The following is a 17,226-nucleotide window of genomic DNA, read 5'->3' as shown; positions in this document are numbered from 1 at the left end:
GAGAAGAAACTGTTAAAATGAAGGTCTTATATCTATCATGTACATGGTTATGGTGTTAAAGCGCTAGTTCTGACTGAAGGAATCTCAATGTATTCACAGATTCTTCTCACAGCCCACAAAGCTAAAATAATTAATAAAACTATGCTGAAAAAATAATAAAAAAAAATGATAAATGTACAAAATATTCAACCGTAAAGGAGAGGTCCTCTGTATTACTAACATGTTCCTTTGATTACCCTGACAATTCAGTATCTTGTTTCTCTAGACATGAGCGGAGGAGGGATGAATATTTCTCTTCTAAACTATAATTTAGAAGTTACTATATCAGGATATATGGCCAGCATATAAATAAACAACCTCAAAACATAATTACTGGACAGATGACATAAACATTTCACATTTTTACTCCATCGATCTTAAAACCTGCTGACAATCAAAAACTATAAATACAAACATTCAAACTGTTTCTTACCGCAGGACCGAAACCTGCCATGAAATCTAGTGCCAAACAATCATTAATAACTACCATAAGAAGCTGACAAGAAAAATAAAACAACGTTAGCGTCTCTTTCAAATGAAACTTTGAAAATGAAAGGCATAATTTAGTATGCTGACTCCGAAGTTACATTACATTTGATTTTGGACTTGGGATTTATGTAACACTCTCAAAATGATATAATTGTAAAAAATAACTGTAACAAACAGCCTGTACTTGATCCCTACTAATTACATCCAACAGGGTTGTAATGTCTGGAACATAAACGGGAATAGAAAATATTAAGGATCAGCTCTACACAGGTCTAATGTAGCTGTACATAAAATATGTATTATCTACTTAGTCATATTATCTGACGAAGCATTATTACAATTCAGTAATGGACTGTGAAACTGAACTGTAAACCAACACTAATACATTTTCTAAATATACATTAAAGCACCTTAAAACAACTTTCATGAGTTGATGGATACTGAAATTGATTTTTCAATCAAATGGTCCAGAGAACCACGACCACCCGCTCCTCAAATTAAAACACAAACAAATGAACAGGGCACCTGAGCCAGAGCAGTGCACAAGCATGCTCAGTATGTCTCTGGTATAACAAACTCAAATTCATTCCTGGTTTCGGCATTTATTTGGTCGATAGGCCGTGGAGGTGGACCCGGTCGAACGTGAGCCACCGGTCTGTTTTGTGCTTCGGATTCTACAAAGATGTCGTCCCAGGTCAGTGCTTTGCTTTGGCTAGCTGGAAGTGGCTGGTTGGTAAAGTGCTCTTTGTCTGGGTTTACATGTTGGACAGTCCCATCTTCACCGATGACCGGATTCCCTCCCGGCTCTTCGGACACGAAGGAATATGGTTTGAACTGCAACGTTTTACACGGCAGCAGCCGATACAAGTTGTTGCACGAGTCATCTTTCTCTTTCCTTCCCGACGGGTCTTGGTTGTGCGTTTGCTTGCAGTGGGTGGACAAAATCTGATAATTGAGAAACGTTTCATTGCACAGTAAACACTGGTACCGTCTTTCGCCCGTGTGAGTGATTTCATGTTTGGTTCTGTACTCGGCCAGGGCGAAAACCTTGCTGCAGTAATGGCACGGATACTTCCGTTCCCACGAGTGAGTGTTAAAGTGCCGTCTGAGGCTCGTCAGGCACACATAGGGACGCTTGCACACAATGCACACGTAAAAGGTCTTTCCATCCATGATAAGTTCATAGTGATCCTCCTGCTCCAGCTTTGAATTTTTCTTTCCTTGAGGTGAGTGTATGGTCACACTGGGAACACTGTGTGGGATTTGTGATTTCCTACCAGGAGCCGATCCCTCTACAGGATCCTCTTTTACTGGAACAATGTCGTAGGTGTTTTCACCAATGTTGGCATACACTTTACAACCAGGCGATAGCGAATCGATTTCCGAGGCTTTGTCTAATGTTATCGTCTTTTTCCCCAACACTGACGGGGCCAAGTTTATTGCTGGTACTGGTCCGTTATTGGTGCTATATGTCGGCCTTACATCCGACAGTCTGATTTTTCCAGGCTGATCAGGCGAGTGCTCTAGAAGGACCTTTTTCTTATGGACTCCGAGCACTTCGTTGTTATCTAGAGGCAGCGAGGTGCTGTGAGGATCTGAAGGAAGGCTGTTCACGTCAGCTGGGGTGGTGGGTTCGCTGTTTGAGTTCGCTCTTACTGGAGAAGTGAGAACACTGCTACTGGCTTCTGGGTTCGAGAGGAGCACAACGTCTGGCTGGGGCTCAAGGTTATTTTGGAGTGACGTGTCTCTTTCAGAAGAAAGCTGGTTGTTTCTCTCTTGGGCTGTTGAATCCTTAGAGGCAATTCCTTCCGCATTTGTGACTTTTTGTTTTTTAGCCTCTGGCCCTCCTGCTTTGTCATTACCATCTGATATCTTGGTCTTTTGAGCTTGAGGAGCCTCTGTTTTTGAGACGAAAAGAACATCATCGCTGTCCGAGTCCACTTCCTTTTCCGTATTACCGCACGCCATGTTGAATTCTTCAGCAGACAGTGAGAACGTCTCAGTAATGATTGGCATATTCTCACCTCCGGTCTCATTCTTCTCAGAGGAGCTGATGCTGTTGTTGTCACTTTCTTTGGACAGGCCCGGTAATCCTTTGACTTGGGCAAGCGGCGTTCCTAAATTGGCTATGAACGTCACGCCCAAAGCCTGACCGGCGCTGATGAGATCCTCAAGTCTGTCTGATCGAACTCTGTAGATTTTAGACGTGTATATGTAATTCAAGATCACATCGAATATGTCTGCCTTGATGAAGTTCAGCTCTATAACATGTCCAGCGACTGAGAAAAGTTGATGGAAATAGGTACTGGAGGCAGACAGCACGCATTTGTGCGCCTTGAACTTGCGGTCTTGCACAATTATGGTGACATCACATAATAAACCGCTGTGTCGCTCATCATTGATGGACCTCAACAGTGATGCTGGGTACTGAGTGTCTGCTGCAGATATTAGCTTTAGTTTCGACATACCTGTGGGGAAAGGGGAATATTAAAGTTTAATATACTTTAACAGTTTGAACATATTAGTATTAAGAACAAATGAAATCTATTAAAAACCGTGTTAAAATGCAATTAACACAACCCTATACAAAGCTTTCTACATTGTGCTTTCATTTCTGCAAGATATAGTCTCACAAACACGTTTTAGCTGTCTATCAATGACAAATCAAATTTTCATGTCATATTTTTCTCTCAATTTGTTATGTCGATCTAAACATTACTTAAAAGTTGAATACAACTTTATTGTTTCTAAATTAAAAGCAACAGAATGTGGATATACACGAGAATCGCAGCCAGGCTAACGTTAGCTGGCTAATTGTACAGCAACAAAAGCCAAGCATAAAAACATATGCTTCTTGAAAAGTGACATAAAACTAATGCATTTGACTAGTTTGACGTGAGCAAACGAAATACTATTCCTGCGAGGCCACAGCTTTTTGATGTTAGCACTCAGAACCGGTAGGACCCCGGTGTGCAGCGGTCAGCGTGAAAACAAAAACAAACGGCTCAATTCAACTCTCCTTCCTGGTTTGCCGGCAGCGCGAGGCCTATCTTGACTCTACGATGCACAGCAACGCGTATGTGGTTAAATAAGGTGAATTCAAGTTTTAATCTCCCACATTCTTGTAAATGAATTTCCAAAATCCTATACCTGCAGAACGACCCGTTAGAATCCACGATTCCCTTTGCTGAGAAACAATAATGACAGCGATAACGTGTGTCGGTTGCCGTGGACAACACAACGGAGCTCGAGTTCCTTCCTGTCTGAGACGAGCGAGTCTCTCCTCCAGCAGCCGACAGGAGTCTGCCACAACAGACGTGTGATGAACGGTAATGAGACAGAACGATTTTATCTTAAACTTTACTTGTATTTGCACACATATGATATGAATAGGCATATAGAAAACAAATGCGTAATGCAATAATACACAGGGTTTGTTAAGTACAAATTTGGGCAAATTACATACATTTGAAAAGCTTTAGGCGTTTTACATTGTTGTTTCAGTTTTTTCCCATATTAGAAAAAGTGTCCATATCATTTTTCAAATCAGTATAATATAAGAAGCTTTTATGGTATTTTGTAAATAAAATAACTAAAGAAATATAGTTTCAGTTTTGAGTCTGTAGAAATGTGCTATATAAATAAACATTATTATTATTATTATTATTAAGATGTAGAAGAAGAATTACAACGTGCTTTATTGGCAGGACAAGACTGGTCATAGCCATGTCGTAGACTGTATAAATGTGTTATTACAGTGTTATCAGTCTCATATATACATCTCAGCAGTGTTGGGGAAAGTTACTTGAAACAAGTAATCTGATTACGTAACTCGCGTTACTTGTAATGCGTTACCCCCAACACTGCATCTCAGTAACTATCAGGTTTTCAAAAGTCCAAATTACAAATGTGTATTCTCTCTAGCAGTGGTTTTGTGTTAGTTTCAAACACCTTTTGTGAATCCTGTATTCAAACAAAATTTCCCAGTAAACACAATAATACATTGATTATCTGTTTATATATAAAGCCACATTGGATTATTTGCCATTTTATCTCTGTTGTTTTATTCAAAGGATTTCGTCTGGCAATTACTCATTACATTCTCAATGAAATTATAATCTTTGTGTGCCCCTTGTCAGAACTGAGCTTGGTAAAACCTCCTTTAAAATATGCCTCCACTTCAGACTGGAATCTCCAAAAGGAGGTGAAGTTACAAAACTTGGTGTCTTATAATTATTTTAGGTTTTTACTATGTAATCTAGAGAGCGAGTTAAGGGTGTGTAATTGTTTTTAATTGGTTATATGTTGGGTTTTGTATTGTATGTTGTAACTATGTTGTTTATTTGTATATGCAAACTTGGCTGCCTATCTTGGCTAGGACACTCCTGTAAGATTTTAATCTCAGTGAGTCTTTTTTTCCTGGTTAAATAAAGGTAATATATTAAATATACATTCAGACACTCATGTGGCAAGCTGTCAGTTGCTTAAAAAGAAACAATAAATAAATGCAATTTTGGTATTTTGGTATTCATGAATGAAAAGTTTTCATCATGTCATATAGCCTATTAGGGTAACCCAGATATGTCTGTCATAGACTGTCTTTATACTTACAAGAACAAATGATTAAATCAGCATGCATTTTCCATATTCAAAAAGCAATCCAAAACAGAATGGAGTGCCATTCCGGTGGCAAAAAATAATAGTTTCAATATGAGCCTTCCAGGTCTCCAGGGGGCGATATTGCGCGTCTTGCTACACAATTCTTCACAATAGAAGAATAAGGGAAACGTAACACAAGCAGGCAGCTAACAAGATATATGATGATATTATTAGGTTTATAAAATAATGTGAATTAAGTAAGAGAATATAGAATATAGATACTATATGTGTGTATGTATGTTTGCCAACCGCCATTAAATTTAAAAGAAGAAGAAGAAGAAGAACTAGAACACAAGCAGGCACAATTTGGATTTCAACGACGCTAGTACACATTTTGGTCCCATGACCCGCGTTTAAGTTGTTTACTGGTTTCGTGGTGAGTCTCAACACCACCGTGATTTATATGAATTAACATCTTTTTTGTCTCATTAGCTAAAGTAATCGAAATCGCAGTTCGCTAAAATCATTATCTAGCTAGCTTTGCTAACGTTAGTTCTGGTGAACTGCGACATGACCAACAAAATGTAATTAACAGGCCGCTTTATGACCTAACTAAATAAAAGACTATCCAATCGTCATTAAATTAACGTTAAAGTTAATAATACAGTTTATAGTAATGCCCGAGTTGGACGTAAAATGTTCCGGCGCCGTGAGCCCGAAGAGACGCCGACGCAGCCGCTCCAGCAGCCGCTCACCGGACCACGGGCTGAAGACCCGCAGACACGAGAATGAAGACGATCACAAATCGCGATACAACGACAAAGAGAGGAGAAGAAACCGGTTCCGAGTAGAGAATTCCCGCAGTCGCTCCAGGTCAAGGGAAAGAGATCGGTTAAATTGGTCAGATCAGAGAGACCGAGATCACGGCTTCGGATCAAGATCGGATTACTATGAGAGAAGAGATGATGCCCAACGACAGAGACAAGACGCCTTCATCGCGAGGTCAGACACACTCCAGTCTGTGGTGTCTTCATGAGCGAGCATACACGACACGAGCAGTTACTGAGCATGATGAAGGAATTGTTTTCGGTGCATAATTACCTTTATTTGTTTTCTGCTTTTCTCTATCAAGGCGTCTGCAGGAACGTGAGAGAATTGGTGAACTGGGATGTCCTGAGGTCTGGGGATATTCTCCAAGAGTCAGAGAACCTGAGTGAGTTCATATTAAATACCATATATCAGTGTCTACTGTTATATGTTTTATAAAGTATAAAAGGGGTCTAAGGATACATCACTATCTGTTAATACATCGAACAAATGCAACACATAAATCAACATATTTATTTGTAAGATGTGCCTTTATTTTGACACTCTCATGTAGCCTCATCTGGAAATCTGCATTATGGAATATATTTGACAAGTTTTAACTTCTTTTTTTTTTTTTCTGTATTAATGTAATCTTCTACAACTGGGGTTCCTCATTTTGTTGTGTACATACTAGATTTGCAGATTTTAGAAAACACAAAACTAAAAGACTTTCTTGACTCTTGTCATTGCTTTTCTTTTCTACATGAGATTGGTCTCATGTAGCTTTTTTTCTTCATTTATTATTTTTTTTTTTGCTAAGAACGAACCGAAATGAAAACATTTAGCTTTTAATCTGTGTATTTAACAGCCTGGGAGACCTTCCCAAGGCAGTACCTTGCCTCACCGACTAAAATCAGGCCGCCCACTACGGAGACGGCACCAGAGGTGAGGGGGCACAGTGACCGAGGTGGCCGGGCCAGGCCCCCTCAGCCCCCCCCCCGTGGCGCCGACGCTGGTTCATGTTATTATATTTTGGTTGCATTACACACACTAAATAACACACACTATTTTAGTGAACACTTTTATTAAGCAAGGATGCATTAAATTGATTGAAACAAGTGGACATGCATTTATAATGTTGCAAATATTTCTATTTCAAATAAATGCTGTTTTTTTACTTACTATTAATCAAAAATATTAAGCAGCACAACTGTTTTTTTAACCTTGATAATCAGAAATGTTTCTTGAGCAGCAAATCAGCATATTAGAATGATTTCTGGAGGATCATGTGACGATGAAGACTGGAGTAATGAAGCTTTACATCACAGGAATAAATTACATTTTAAAACATATTAGAAAACAGACATTTTAAAGTGTAATAATTTGACTATTGCTGTTTTAACTGTTTTAATCAGATAAATGTAGTCTTGGTAAGCATAAGACTACTTTCAAAAATATTTAAAAAATAATCTTACTGCATTTTCTTTGTATTTCTACATTATTTAAAAAAAACCTAAACCTGTGCTTGAGTGATAAAAGACATTTTAACTGTACTTGTACAGTGACAATAGCTTAAATTGAGTTGAAACTCAAAAACAGTCTATGTACAGTAATATATTCTTCATCATACTCTGTGCTTAAATGCTTTCATCTAATATCTTGTAATAGCTCAGATGAGCACACTCCTGTAGAAGAGGACGTGAAGAACAGCAGCTCTGATTCAAATTCACAGGGTAAATGATTCTTTAACATCTCACTTACACACAATGTGCTTTTTCACAGCAGGTTTACCGAATATGAACCAGAAGTTGTTGAATAAATAATCTAAATGTCTGATATCTTGTCTACAGAGGAAAAGAAGAAAAAGAAAAAGAAGAAGAAGAAAAAGAAATCAAAGAAGAGAAAGAACAAGAAGCACTCAGAGGACAGTGAGTCAGAAAGTGATTCTGAAGGTTTGTGGCATTTATTTTTGTTCTAAAACAAATTATTTTTGTGTGTAAGATTATATAAACAGTAACCTGCTGGTTTTGCAGAAGAGATGAAAAAGAAGAAAAGAAAGAAGAAAAGTAAAAAGTAAGAATCTTGTTTTCATCTGTAGTGTGTTGAATCAGCAAGGCTTGATTAGTTTCATACGATGCCATGATTTTGTCCTCACAGGAAAAAATCTAAGAAGAAGAAGGCGAAGAAGAATCACAAGGAGTCCAGTAGCTCTAGCAGTGAACATTCAGAGGAAGAAGAAGAGGATGTCAATGAAATCTCATGGGTGGAGAAAACTGGTGTTGGAGAACATGTTGTTGGACCTGAAGCTCCTCTCACTCACTTGTCCCAAGATGACAAACCTTTGGAGTGAGCAATTGATTCTTCCTCCACTGTTGCTTAATGATAATGGTGGTTGTTTTTAAGTCATTTTTGATCCTGTCTCTGGAACCCAAGGTTACAGCTTTGTGCCTTTGTGTCTTGTTTCCCATAGTTTTGGCCACGCTTTGCTACCAGGTGAAGGTGCGGCCATGGCAGAGTTTGTCAAAGCAGGAAAGCGTATTCCAAGAAGAGGTGAAATCGGTTTGACTAGTGATGAGATTGTAGAGTTTGAGAAATGTGGCTATGTCATGAGTGGAAGCAGGTATGGAGCTTTTATATTGTACATTTGTGCACATACACTTCTGTTCGATAGTTTGCTGTCAGTTCTTTGAAAGAAATTAACACTTTTATTAAACAAGGATGCATTAAATTGATCAAAAGTGTAAATATATTTGTTACACAAGATTTCTATTTCAAATAAATGCTGTTCTTTTGAACTTTCTATTCTTCAAAGAATCCTGAAAAAAATGTATCATGGTTTCCACAAAAATAAAATGAATGTAGTCTTAAGTAAAAAGATGAAACTGTTATAATTGTAGGTGGAGTAAATTTTATTCCTTATGCCTCTCAGACATCGGCGTATGGAGGCTGTGCGTCTGAGAAAGGAAAACCAGATCTACAGTGCTGATGAGAAGAGAGCTCTTGCTTCCTTTAACCAAGAGGAAAGGAGAAAGAGGGAAAGCAAAATCCTTTCCAGCTTCAGGGAAATGGTGTACAGAAAAACTAAAGGCAAAGACGAGAAGTAGACTGTCCTGCAGAATGATATTTTCAGCTGGGATGTCATTATTTTTCTTTTCACATAAAACAAAATGTGATTAAGTCACAGATTCTACACAAATGTGTGTTTGTATTCATTTTTGTCTGCTTGGGCATCCTCCTGTACAGTTCACAGTGAGAGGCTTGTGAACTAAAATTGATGTGTACGTTTCTTTTATTACAAACAAGAAATAAACTCTGATCAGTAGAACTCGAACCATTAACCACTGCAATTCCCTTCATGTAATGTGTGTTGCATCTAAATAAAAATGGTCATGTGATCCACTGTCATGCTGGAGCTTTCATCAAGAATGAGAATTTCTTTAGTAATAACCCTGCATTAACCTTGTGAGCTTAGTTAAACTATAGAGTCTTTGTTTTTTGAAATGTGCTTTGAATCTCTAGTTGTAGGAACTGTCAACAATATTCATTTGCTTCTCTATAAAGACACTCAAGCGCCATTAAGATGACGCGGTTATTGTAAAAACAGAATCAGAAACACAGTGAGCAGTGAAATAGATTGATGCTTTCGCTAAAACTGCAGAAAACAACAATGCTGCAAATACAGTTATTTTGACTCGGCCAGGGTTGTGACTAGATTTTTTTTTTTTATCTACATTTAGCGTTATTAATCAGTATGTTAAGAACATTTGAAAAATAAACATAATTGTTACAATTTGTTTATAGATTGCAAGGAAATACAACGTAAACATTTAAATTACTTGTTAACTTTGTTTTCTGCTCATGAGAGCATTTTGATCGTTTGTTTTAAGCAAAATATAAAAATGGAACACCCATACAGAACCTTTTCTGTCACATGGCCTTCTGCCTTACATATGTATCTAAACTTAAAAATAAAAGCGTAGTAAAACATTTGATCTTAACCTTTAATATTCATATCTAATTGGGCTGAACTGATGATTTTCTTTCTCGGGGGCCATATATATTGTCCGGGCCACTGGGAAGGAAATATAGAGACTGGACCTCTTGGAACTTTAATTGAATACCCCTGCTTTAAAATAATGGATTTTTACATTTACGGCTATATAAAATAACACTAATAATCTTATTGCACTTACAAAGAGAAAAATCTACACAATAAACAATAGTAAGTAGAAGTCACAATAGTAACTTCCATGTCTTTTCCCAGCCTGGAAATCACAATTCTATCACGAAGCCTGCTAAAAGAATTATGGTTTGGAATAGAAGTATGTCATGTCTGCATGCTTGCTTCGTCATCATCTCAATTTTCTCCACTGGACGACTAAATGGATGTAAAAAGTGCACAAGATTTTCTTCAAAAAATAAGTGTTACTACTTTAGTACAATTTGTATACTTATTGCATTACCACATATTATGTCAACTGACACTCATTTGAAGCTGTCAGAGGATTCTGTGGAGCCTGTATATTACATAAACATATTACACCATTTATTCACATTATGTATACTTCGTGTATTTTCAAGCCTTTTGTAGATCCACTTAAATCGATCAATTAGAATTATTTTAAGTACTTAGCACATTTTAGACTCAGTCTGCAGTATGTCATGTGTATTATGTACAATGTATTTATATGCATTGCTCTGCCTCTCTGTAAAAACTGCCAGGATTAGATCATGCACTCTATATTTTAACCCATCATTACACTTGAGTACATGGTGAAGTGACAAAGTGATGTAATAAAATGTTTTACTCTGCCAACTAAAATCAAAATTAGTCTTAATTACGATTAACTAAAACCTCAGTTAAGTGGGTTAAGGAATTATTAACCTAATAAAGTAAACTATGCAAACAAATCATATTCAAATGTATATTCACACCACAGTGAACCAGTATCAAAACAGTACAATATAACAGCTCTATAAAAAAATCAAATATGCACACACACACAAAATGAAAACAGCAAGCAAAACTAATAATTTAAAGATAACATTTTATTAGACGGCTGGACAAAATGTACATTTCAATTGTTGCTTGGTGGCTCTTCATTTGATGTTTTCAAGCCCCTATGAAATAAAGAAGAATATTAAAACACCAGCTATTGTGAGCATATTGTCAGTACTGATACGTTTCACATAAGTTTATACAAGTTATTACCTTTGCATGGTAATGTGCACCAGTTCCAGACACTCTCCTGTCTCTCTCCATCAAATACCAGTGATAGGGTACCCGTACGATCCTCTTTTCCTGAGTACAAGAAGAAGTGGATTAAACGCTGTAGACTTTCTATACGAGAGCGTACAGAAAGATCAGACAAATGTCAAGCTGAAACAAAGGTTCATATCTATTGAAAGATTCATTAAAGCATATACTCAATGATTGAGAGTGACAAACGTTGCTCATCATCATCATAACTCACCTTTCCACCGTTTGTGAACTTCTGGATTTGAGCAGTTGCGATGCCAGGAATCATCAGACAAACTGTCATAATAGCAAAACCGGGCAATATCTCATACCACATGCTTGTGGTGAAATATGAGTGTACAAACACAGAGAAATGATTGCAGAGGACACGATTTATTTAATGTTTTTCAAAAAACCTTGCAAAATTGTCTTCTACATATGCCAAAATGTCTGCCCTTATGACGGTCGGTCACAAAAACAACTCCCGTTCCGAGATGTTGTGTATAATTCATTTCCGCATCTGAAAACCTCGGCTGTAATACTGCAGCGCCGCATTGTGGCTCTTAGTGTAAGACTTTTATACTGCTAAAACTACTACAGTATTAACAGACTTATGGACACTTTGTTAATCAGGTCGTGCGTAGCATAGAATGACATTTTTTAATCATTTTTGAATGATATAGCCTAATGATACAAATAGTTAAAGAATTGGGAGGAGCACAGCAATGTCTAGCCTGTCCACTCTTCTTGTAAGAGCCACTTAAGTTCAGCAAAAGAGACAAGTATTAGGAAGTGTGTTAATTTCTTTTTACGTAATATTGTGGCAAATATGCTGTTAGTGTCATTAACAGTCACTAATTGTCATCGAGTTTTCTCCCTAGCAAGAGTCCACTTGACAACGATAAATTAGCAGAGTGGAAGAGTGGATTCTCCTCGCTTTATCGAGAGACTCTTTGCGTCATGAGCTGTAGCCAATCAGAGACGCCTGCTGCTGTTACGGAGAGACAACTGCGGAAAGTTGGACAGTGGAGAGATAGCTCACACACGACTGATAACAGTGAGAAACATACGCAGAACATCGCTGCAGAAGTTGGCAAAGGATCATGAAGGAGGACAAGGAAAACACGCGTCCCAGAGAAAAGAAAGTGGAAATAAAATGTGATGAAAATGAAAAGCCAGAGAAGCCAAATAAAGAGAAGGAGGCTTTGACAAAGGTAGTTAGTTAGCAGGCTAGCTGGCTACATTCCTGCTACAAATAGAATATAAACAGCGCAGCTAGCCGCTTTCATTTGAAATACTATAGATTATTGTTTGCAGCTGTATTTTTACTAACACGTTTACATATTCTCTTTTTGATTTAAACGTTGCGGTTGAATATAACTGAACAGACTGGTTAGCAAATCCCCTTGTCAAAGTTTCCAATCACTGCGGGGATTTGGCACTTTGTTAGCAAAATAATAAAGAGGAATCACCTAGAAACTTTGACAGGGGGATTTTTGTGGATACAGCCACAAACAATAATTGATAGTATTTTAAATGTCAGATCATATTTCAGTCACATTATTGTTATTATACACATCAATCACAGTTAATAAACTTTACCTTGTATATACAGTACATGTGCATATAGGTTAACAACTCTAACTCTTCCACTCTTAGCACCTCAACCACGTAAACTATATATATCTCATGTGTCATATGGGTATTACAGTGTATAAAACACATAAAGTGTGTGCAAGTAATTCCACTATTAATTTTTGTTCTTTTTACACTATTTTATTTTATTTTTTTAGATTGTGATCCGACGTCTTCCTCCGAGTCTAACTAAAGAAGATTTAGTGGAACAACTGCAGCCTCTTCCAGAGCTGGATTACCTGGAGTTTTTCTCTAGTGATACTAGGTTTGTAGCATTCTTATAAAAGAAAACAGAAGACTGAAACATAATGAAAGGTATCTGATGGCTGATCGAGATGTTTGTTTATTTGCAGTCTTTTCCCTCATCTGTTTGCAAGAGCGTATCTGAATTTCAAAAATCAAGATGACGTAGTTCTCTTCAGTGACCGGTTTGATGGCTATGTCTTCATTGATAATCGAGGTTTGATTTTTGTGTGTCATTATCATTTCCAGGATTCAGTGTTTACTTGCTAATCAGTGGTTTTAGGAGTCAGAATTTTGTGCCTTAAATCTCATAGAGTCTTCAGACTGAGATGGTTTGTGTGCTGGTAAATTTCTGGTGAACGTCTCTAACAGTGAGAACTGTTTTATCTTCTTTTTTCCACATTAGGTCAAGAATATCCAGCAATTGTTGAGTTTGCACCATTCCAGAAAACTGCTAAGAAAAGGAGCAAGAAGAAGGATGCAAAAAGTGGAACAATTGAAGATGGTCAAAAATGTGTGTGTTTTACATTTGATTGTTATCACTGCAAACAATAGTTTATTATTTGTTTACCTGTGACTTATTAGATGCTGATTACAAAACTTTTTTGGAGTTCTACAATGGTGATGAGGAAAAATTCCCTTCCAACCCTGAGACATTACTTGAGGAAATCGAGGCCAAGACAAAGGAACTTAGTGGTGTGTTTTTCAACACAACATCTCTAAACAAAAGAATTTTAAAAAGTTTTCGCTCTTGATTTAAAATAATTATCTGAAATGTTCTTTCCCCAGCTAAAAAAACGACACCACTCTTGGACTTCCTTAAGAATAAACAGGTAAAGTGAGGGTGTAATATTTACTGACTTAATTGCATACTTCATTAGCCTGACATCAGTTCATTTAGTTTCCATATATAATACGCCATACTGTATGTGTAGTGTGTTCATGCTCTCTCATCCTGTCCTCCCCAGAGGATTAGAGAAGAAAAGAAAGAAGAGAGGAGACGGAGAGAACTAGAACGTAAACGCCTGCGAGATGAAGAAAGGCGTAAGTGGAGAGAGGAGGACAGAAGAAAAAGAAAAGAGGCTGAGAAATTTAAAAAAGGAGAAAGGGCATCTGATAAGGATAAGGACCAACCTAAAGATGAACAGCCAAAAATTAAGGTACGTCTAAATATTATTGATTACATAGATTCATTTTTGAGTTTCATTACTAAAAGTTTCATACACGAAAGTTGGCAAGATTTTTAAACGTTTTTGAAATAATTATGCTCACCAAGGCTGCATTTATTTAAACAATACAAAACAATAATATTGTAAAATATATTTACAGTTTAAAAGAACTGTTTTCTATTTTAATATATTTTAAAATGTACTTTATTCCTGTGATGCAAAGCTGAATTTTCAGCATCATTACTCTTCAGTGTCTTATGATCTTTCAGAAATCGTTCTAATATTCTTGTTTTGACTGATTTCTTGTTATTATCAGTGTTGAAAACAGTTGTGCTGCCTCATATTTTTGTGTAAACCATGATACATATTTTTTTTCCAGGATTCTTTGATGAATAGAAAGTTCAAAAGAACAATATTTTGAAATAGAAAACTTTTGTAACATAAATGTCCTTACTGTCACTTTTGATCAATTAAATGCATCCTATTTAAATCTTACTGATCCCAACTTTTGAACGGTAATGTTCAACCTGGTTTTGTCTTTCAGCTCTTGAAAAAAACAGAGAAAGCAGATGATGGTGATACTGAGAAGCCAAAGGAAAAGCCCAAGAAACAAGACCGAGAGAAACAGAAGGAAGATCGACCTCCTGGAGGAGGAGACACAAAGAAGCGGCAGAATGGTGAACACAGAGAGGAGAAAGGGGGAAAGTATGTTGGTTACACTCGACATTAGCGCTGGACAAAAAAGATTCCCAGCCTTACTCAACACATGTTTTACTTTTCAGGTCTTCTCCTCTAATTTCATATGATGATGTCAATATGCTTTGGTTTTTAGGTCAGAGGATAGTGGGCATAAAAATTACAGAGATCGTGATGGAGACCGGGACAGAGAGAGAGAGCGAAGACAGAAAGAAAAAGAACGTATCAGAAGGCAGGATGAAGAACGGAGGAAAAGGGAACGTCATGATGGAGAAAACACCTACAGAAAGAGAGATGAGGAGGGGAAGAAGGACAAGGAGCGTGTTTGGGAGAAAAGAAAGAATGAAAACACTGGAGAGTCCTCCGTTAATGCTCACCCTGAAAAGCCATCAAAGGACAGCAAAAAAGAAGACAGTGCCAAAAAAGACCGTCTGAGAAATAAGGTACACGACCGGTCATTTGTTTGGAAGAATTAAGATTTTTTTTTATGTTTTTGAAAGAAGTATCTTATGCTCACCAAGGCTGCATTTATTTGATCAAAAATACAGTGAAAAAAAAGTAATATTGTTAAATATTATTACAATTTAAGCATTTTTTCTGATTTTAATATATTTTAAAATATAATTTATTCCTGTGATGGAAAAGCTGAATTTTCAGCATCATTACTCCAGTCTTCAGTGTCACATGATCCTTCAGAAATCATTCTAATATGCTGATTTGCTGCTCAAGGTAATACATAATATTAAGAAATATTTCTTAATATAATGTTGAAAACAGATGTGCTGCTTAATTATTATTTTTTTTTAACTGCCTTTCAAAACTTTAGGGTTTCTATTTGAAATAAATGCTGTTCTTTTGGTTGTTCTATTCATCAAAGAATCCTGATTGTTTCCACAAAATATTAAGCAGCTAAAACTGTTTTCAACATTGATAATAATGAGAACCATTATTATTAACTGAGCACCAGTAATCATTTATAATAGAGCACCAAAACAGTATATTAGAATGATTTCTGAAGGATCGTGTGACACTGAAGACTGGAGTAATGGCTTTGCCATCACAGGAATAAATTACATTTTAAAAAAATGTTAAGATTGTAGTAATATTCCACAATATTACTGCTTTTACTATGTTTTTGATAAAAAATGCAGCCTTGATGAGCATGAGACTTCTTATAAAAACATCAAAAACTTTGTATGTGTATAACTTGTATTTCACGTATTGCTTATAGTTTTTACATTTCTGTCTTAGGATCGGCCTGCAATTCAGCTGTACCAGCCTGGAGCGAGGAGCCGTAACCGGGGCGGAGGAGGAACAGGAGGAGATGGACAGGCAGTGGAGAAGAGGGCTGAGCGGGAGTCCAAGAGCACTCAAGAGAAAGCTGCTGAGTGAGGAAACAGCTCTGTGCTGGCATGACATGATGTCTTGAGAGGAGGGGCTCTGTTCTAATCAGGACAAACACCTCAAAAACATGGTGCTGCCATCAAAAGAAATCCCCCCCCCACACTTTAAAAAAAAAACTTCTCTGTCAGTGACATGAGAGCACATACCTGTTGCCCTCCAGTGCCTGAATGAGCCTCCCAAAGTTTGTTCATGAGCAAGGCAAGTCCTAACCGACGGTTAGATTTGAGAAACGGCTTAATCACGAGAGAAGCCAAAGTGATTGGACCATGATAATTAAAAAGTGACCTTACTTTTGGTACAGAGCCGAACTTGTTTTACTTCATATGCTTTTCTGTTTCATAGTTTAACAAAGGTCTGATCCAGCTTGCTCACCCTTTCTCACTGTTCCATTTTTAGAAAGATCTTTCATGCCTTACCCAAATCCACTGCATTTCACTTCAGACAATCAGTAATAAATTTGTGTTCTTTGAGCATGGATGTAGCCAGCAGCCGTTTTAAAGAGCCTGCTGATCTACAATGTTTCTGTTCTGATTAGGGATTGGTCAGGTGGAAAAAGAGCCATGCTTTATAATGCTGATGCCTTGATCACTGTCAGTTCTTTTCTGCAAGTCGACTAAATTATATGCAAAAACAGATGTGGCCTTTTCTAGTTTTGGAATTGAAGCATATCTTACCACTCAGAAAAATCCAACTTCTGGTTAGCTTGGTTTGGAAACTGTGCTGCCATCCAATTATATGTTCCATTGTAACTAATCCTTAACTCAAAAAACAGCTCGGTTTCCTTTTATAGTTACAGCTTTGTCAAAATGTGAAGAGAAATCCAAAAAACAATAAATGAACAACCTATGTGTTATTTCTAGTTTTTAGTTTTATTTGTCTATTACATTTCTTTGGTCAAAAATCGAA

The 17,226-nt window shown here is 37.1% G+C and overlaps 4 protein-coding genes across 5 annotated transcripts; 2 read left to right on the top strand and 2 right to left on the bottom strand.

Moving 5' to 3' along the window:
* Positions 1 to 50: 50 nt before the first annotated feature.
* Positions 51 to 3,848, bottom strand: LOC107664340 (transcriptional regulator Kaiso-like). Of its 2 annotated transcripts, none has more exons than XM_016454877.1 (2): positions 3,679 to 3,848; positions 51 to 2,996 (listed from the first exon to the last, which is right to left on the bottom strand). In XM_016454877.1, the coding sequence occupies exon 2, from the start codon at positions 2,992 to 2,994 to the stop codon at positions 1,081 to 1,083; it is 1,914 nt and encodes a 637-aa protein (XP_016310363.1). In that variant the 5' UTR covers positions 2,995 to 2,996; positions 3,679 to 3,848; the 3' UTR covers positions 51 to 1,080. The 2 variants fall into 2 exon arrangements, with proteins under 2 accessions (XP_016310363.1, XP_016310364.1); XM_016454878.1 differs by having other exon boundaries at positions 3,691 to 3,848.
* A 1,608-nt stretch (positions 3,849 to 5,456) lies between these two features.
* On the top strand, positions 5,457 to 9,333 carry nkap (NFKB activating protein). The gene is made up of 8 exons (XM_016454880.1): positions 5,457 to 6,129; positions 6,260 to 6,340; positions 7,603 to 7,667; positions 7,785 to 7,886; positions 7,968 to 8,007; positions 8,092 to 8,280; positions 8,405 to 8,554; positions 8,864 to 9,333. The coding sequence occupies exons 1-8, from the start codon at positions 5,804 to 5,806 to the stop codon at positions 9,036 to 9,038; spliced, it is 1,128 nt and encodes a 375-aa protein (XP_016310366.1). The 5' UTR covers positions 5,457 to 5,803; the 3' UTR covers positions 9,039 to 9,333.
* A 1,629-nt stretch (positions 9,334 to 10,962) lies between these two features.
* On the bottom strand, positions 10,963 to 11,688 carry LOC107664341 (NADH dehydrogenase [ubiquinone] 1 alpha subcomplex subunit 1-like). The gene is made up of 3 exons (XM_016454879.1): positions 11,409 to 11,688; positions 11,147 to 11,236; positions 10,963 to 11,055 (listed from the first exon to the last, which is right to left on the bottom strand). The coding sequence occupies exons 1-3, from the start codon at positions 11,508 to 11,510 to the stop codon at positions 11,035 to 11,037; spliced, it is 213 nt and encodes a 70-aa protein (XP_016310365.1). The 5' UTR covers positions 11,511 to 11,688; the 3' UTR covers positions 10,963 to 11,034.
* A 438-nt stretch (positions 11,689 to 12,126) lies between these two features.
* LOC107664360 (regulator of nonsense transcripts 3B-like) lies at positions 12,127 to 17,155 on the top strand. Its single transcript, XM_016454906.1, has 10 exons — positions 12,127 to 12,387; positions 12,967 to 13,073; positions 13,162 to 13,268; positions 13,458 to 13,556; positions 13,637 to 13,747; positions 13,841 to 13,884; positions 14,020 to 14,211; positions 14,765 to 14,925; positions 15,053 to 15,359; positions 16,168 to 17,155. The coding sequence occupies exons 1-10, from the start codon at positions 12,277 to 12,279 to the stop codon at positions 16,306 to 16,308; spliced, it is 1,380 nt and encodes a 459-aa protein (XP_016310392.1). The 5' UTR covers positions 12,127 to 12,276; the 3' UTR covers positions 16,309 to 17,155.
* Positions 17,156 to 17,226: the final 71 nt, after the last annotated feature.

This window comes from Sinocyclocheilus anshuiensis, unplaced genomic scaffold (assembly GCF_001515605.1).
Source record: "Sinocyclocheilus anshuiensis isolate Anshui unplaced genomic scaffold, SAMN03320099.WGS_v1.1 scaffold111, whole genome shotgun sequence".
Taxonomy (NCBI): domain Eukaryota; kingdom Metazoa; phylum Chordata; class Actinopteri; order Cypriniformes; family Cyprinidae; genus Sinocyclocheilus; species Sinocyclocheilus anshuiensis.
The sequence above is the reverse complement of the archived record's forward strand: the minus strand, read 5'-3'. Positions and strand labels throughout refer to the sequence as shown.